General features: G+C 42.8%; 1 protein-coding gene across 1 annotated transcript in view; it reads right to left on the reverse strand.

Annotated features, from left to right (window-relative positions):
* Window positions 1–1,169: 1,169 nt before the first annotated feature.
* Window positions 1,170–4,010, reverse strand: part of LOC102032030 (forkhead box protein J1-like) — a gene marked incomplete at its 3' end in the record, with an annotated part of 3,794 nt that continues 953 nt past the window's right edge. Inside the window, exons 2-3 of the mRNA XM_005430147.2 lie at window positions 3,281–3,779; window positions 1,170–1,312 (exon numbers count right to left, since the gene is read on the reverse strand). Coding sequence (XP_005430204.1) covers window positions 1,170–1,312; window positions 3,281–3,757 — 620 coding nt within the window. The remainder of the gene's footprint in view (window positions 1,313–3,280; window positions 3,780–4,010) is intronic.

Consider the following 4,010-nt stretch of genomic DNA (forward strand, 5'->3'; position numbering starts at 1 on the left):
AGCCTTCTAAGAACATGGAGCCAGATTAATTCCTCCCTTCCCTCCTCTGGGGACCCCGTAAATACCGCAGGGCTGAAATTTAACAGAGTAGAAATCCATTTCGGGTTTGGGTGAAATACACCGTTTTGAATTATTAAATCTGCAGCTTGCTAGAATAAGTGATTTTTTTAGCCTGTTATCACCAAAAGGATTGGGAATTCTCAGGGGGGCGCATTAGGGTGTCCTTTAGGGGGAACAGCGATCCCCACATGCCTCCAGCACTGTAATAAACATACAACTTTTACAAATTTTGGAGTGTAGGGATGTGCCCCCCTGTTGACAGAGCGGCAAAATTATCCTTTGTCTCCTAAGGAAGGAAAAAAAGCCCAGAAGTTTCTCTCCTCAATGAGGTGAAAAGACACCTCATAGGATCTGAGGGACTTCACCTCAAACTTAAGCAGAGCCAATTGGACAGGGGCCAAGAGGTCCCACCTGAGCAATTTACAAGAAAAAGAAAAAGAAAAAGAAAAAGAAAAAGAAAAAGAAAAAGAAAAAGAAAAAGAAAAAGAAAAAGAAAAAGAAAAAGAAAAAGAAAAAGAAAAAGAAAAAGAAAAAGAAAAAGAAAAAGAAAAAGAAAAAGAAAAAGAAAAAGAAAAAGAAAAAGAAAAAGAAAAAGAAAAAGAAAAAGAAAAAGAAAAAGAAAAAGAAAAAGAAAAAAGGAACTGATTGCTTTTGTGAGGTCTTTTACCAGGAGCAAAACCCTCTTGCCCTAAATTTTTTCTCTGTAAAGAGCTTTGTTATTTTGCCCTTTATTAAAACTTCTTTGTTTCCAACACTGCCACAAAAGCCATCCTGCTGACTTTATCCATCTGAAATAGCTCAGCTACCTTGAGCATGATATAAATCACCAAAACCTTATAAAATCTGGCTCAAAGAGGCCCTTATATCAGTGGATCTGGTTTTTTTCCCTCTTGCACCTAGCTTGGTTTACTCTATAGAGTTTTGTTGTTTTGTCTTTTATTAAAACTTTTTATTAAAACTTTTCTGTTTCCAACACTACCACATCCTGCTGATTTTGTCCATCTGAAATAGCTGAGCTATCTCGAGCATGATATAAATCACCAAAACCTTATATAATCTGGCTCAAAGAGGCCCTTATATCGGCGGATTTGGTTTTTTCTGCAAATCACCTGTGCCCTTTGAGGGTGCTGCTCTTGAGCCACTGGGCGTACTGGGGGTGAAGCTTCCAGAAGGCTCCTCTGCCCGGCTCCCCCTTCTCGCGGGGCACCTTGACAAAGCGTTTGTTGATGCACAGGTTGTGCCTGATGGAGCTCTGTGGGCGGAAAAAAAAAACCAGCAAACTTTTAAAATTTTAAAGGTTTAATAGTAATGAAATAGTTATAAAAATATTAACAGAATTAGGGTAATAAAAATTTGGACAGTTGGGATTAGGACAATATGAGACAATGAAAACAAAGAGTTATGGACATCCAGGTACCTTTTTCTGGGCAAAATAAGCCTGAAAAGTGACACGCATTAATAGAGGATTAACCCTTAAAAGCACAAGCCTGTTGCATATTCATACACCTCATGCATGATGCATAAATTGCATTCAAACACAGGATTCTGTCTGGGCAGGGTCAGCTTCTTCCTCTGAATCCTGACTGAGTCTTCAGGGCTCAGCGAGGCGGGAATGTGAAAAACACCAATCATTTGTTTTTAAAATTTTAAAAGTTTAACAGTAATAAAATGGTTATAAAAATAGTAATATAATTAGAGTAATAAAGATTTGGACAATTTGGATTTAGGACAATATGAGACAATAAAAACAAAGAGTTACAGACATCCGGGTACCTTTCTCTGGGCAAAATAAACCCAAAAAATGACCCACGTTAACAGAGGATTAACCCTTAAAAGCAACAGCCTGTTGCATATTCATACACCTCATGCATGATGCATAAATTGCATTCAAACACAGGATTCTGTCCGGGCTGTGTCAGCTTCTTCCTCTTAACCCTAACGGTCAAGGTGGGAAGAACTCGATAAAAAAGCAATAAATTCTCTTTCTCTGAGAGATTCAAGTGTCCTGTGGCTGCTGTCTCGCTGCAAGTCCTCCCAAAAAATAAATTATCTTACGTAGCATAGTTTCTATTTTAATATTATGTTATCAACCTAAAACTATATTTAACACACTACTTAAGAAAATTAATACAGCACAACTGTCTAACATAACACATACAATATTCATTTTCATAACTGCGGAAAGCCAATCATAAAATATGCTTTTTTCACAATATTTAGCACCCTACTTAAGAAAATTAATACAACGGCTTTCCAACATAACACATATGATATTCATTTGAATATTTGGAAAAAGCCAAGCATAAAATGCACGTTTCACAATATTTAACACGCTACTTAAGAGAATTAATACAACACAACTTTCTAACATAGCATAATATTAATTTGAATTCCTACCTGGATACAATCTGAGGTTTCAAACATTCCTATCTGGATAGAATCTGAGATTTCAAACATTCCTGCCTGGATAGAATCTGAGATTTCAAACATTCCTACCCAGATATTATCTGGAGATTCTGGAACACCAGCACAGCTTCTCCACTGGATTCCCCAGAGCAGCAGCAGCTGCCTTTTCCACTGGATCTCCAGAGGAAGACTCCACCCTTTCCTACAGGATCCCTGCTCCAGCAGAACCACCCCTGGCACTGCAGGAGGGCTGAGCCACAATTCCAATGGGACTGCTGCCAGCACCCTGACCCACAGGGTGTCAGGTTGGGTTCTGACTCGGTCAGTGCTGTTCTAGTTACTGCATTGTTTATTTTATCCTTTTATTTTCTTCCCTATTAAAGAACTGTTATTTCCTGCTCCCATATTTTTTGCTCGAGAGCTCTTAATTTCAAATTTATAGCAATTCAGAGGGAGGGGGTTTACATTCTCTATTTCAGGAGAGGTCCCTGCCTTCCTTAACAGGCACCTGTCTTTCCAAACCAAGACAAACTGTTATTTCCTGCTCCCAAATTTTTTGCCTGAGAGCCCCTCAATTTAAGATTTATAACAATTCAGAGGCAGGGGGTTTCCATTTTCCATTTCAGGAGAGGCTCCTGCCTTCCTTAGCAGACTCCCGTCTCTCCAAACTGAGACAAACTATTATTCCTGCTCCCATATTTTTAATAAAAAATTTATAGCAATTCAGATGAGGGGAAGGTTTACACTCTCCATTTCGGGGGTGGCTCCTGCCTTCCTCAGCAGGCACTTTCCAAACCCAGACACCTCCCCCTACCTGCCAGCTGGGGTGGGCACGGCGGAAATAGCAGAAATTGTCGCTGATCCACTTGCAGATGGCAGCCAGGGTGAGCTTGGGCTGCTGGCTGGCTTCCATGGCCATGCAGATCAGGGTGGCGTAGGAGTAGGGTGGCTTCACATGGCTGTTTGTCCTGTAGTCGATGTCCCCCGGCGGTCCAGGCGGGGTCACAGCCCGGGCCAGGCTCGCGGTGGCCGGGGAGGACGAGGGCGAGCGTGGGATGTCGATGTAGTGGCCGAGCTCCTCGGAGGTCAGGGGAAAACCCGGGCTCTGGAAGTCCACCAGGCTCACCAGGTTCTCCCAGATGCTGCAGCGATCCTCGGGGTCCTGGGAGATGGGGGCCAAGCCGAGGTGCGCGCCCGTGAGGTCGGCCAGCCACAGCAGGTCGGGCTGGGCACCACGCCGCTCCTCCTGGCCGGAGCCCTGAGCTCTGGGCACGGGGCTGGAGCACACCATGGCTCACAGCGCCGGGTGGGTGCTGCAGGAGGAAGGGGCAGAGTGAAATAAGAGATTTTTCATGGCTCACAGCGCCGGGTGGGTGCTGCAGGAGGTAAAGGGCACAGTGAAATAAGAGATTTTTTTTTGTCGCAGACATCTTTTATGAAAAATCCTTTTCTTTAGGATTTTTTCCTCCTGAGAAGATGAGAAGCCTCAGGAACAAAATGTAAACATTGGTTATCTGCTGCTGTGGAATGCAACAGGTGCATCT

The sequence above is a fragment of the Geospiza fortis genome, unplaced genomic scaffold (assembly GCF_000277835.1).
Source record: "Geospiza fortis unplaced genomic scaffold, GeoFor_1.0 scaffold599, whole genome shotgun sequence".
Classification (NCBI taxonomy): Eukaryota; Metazoa; Chordata; class Aves; order Passeriformes; family Thraupidae; genus Geospiza; species Geospiza fortis.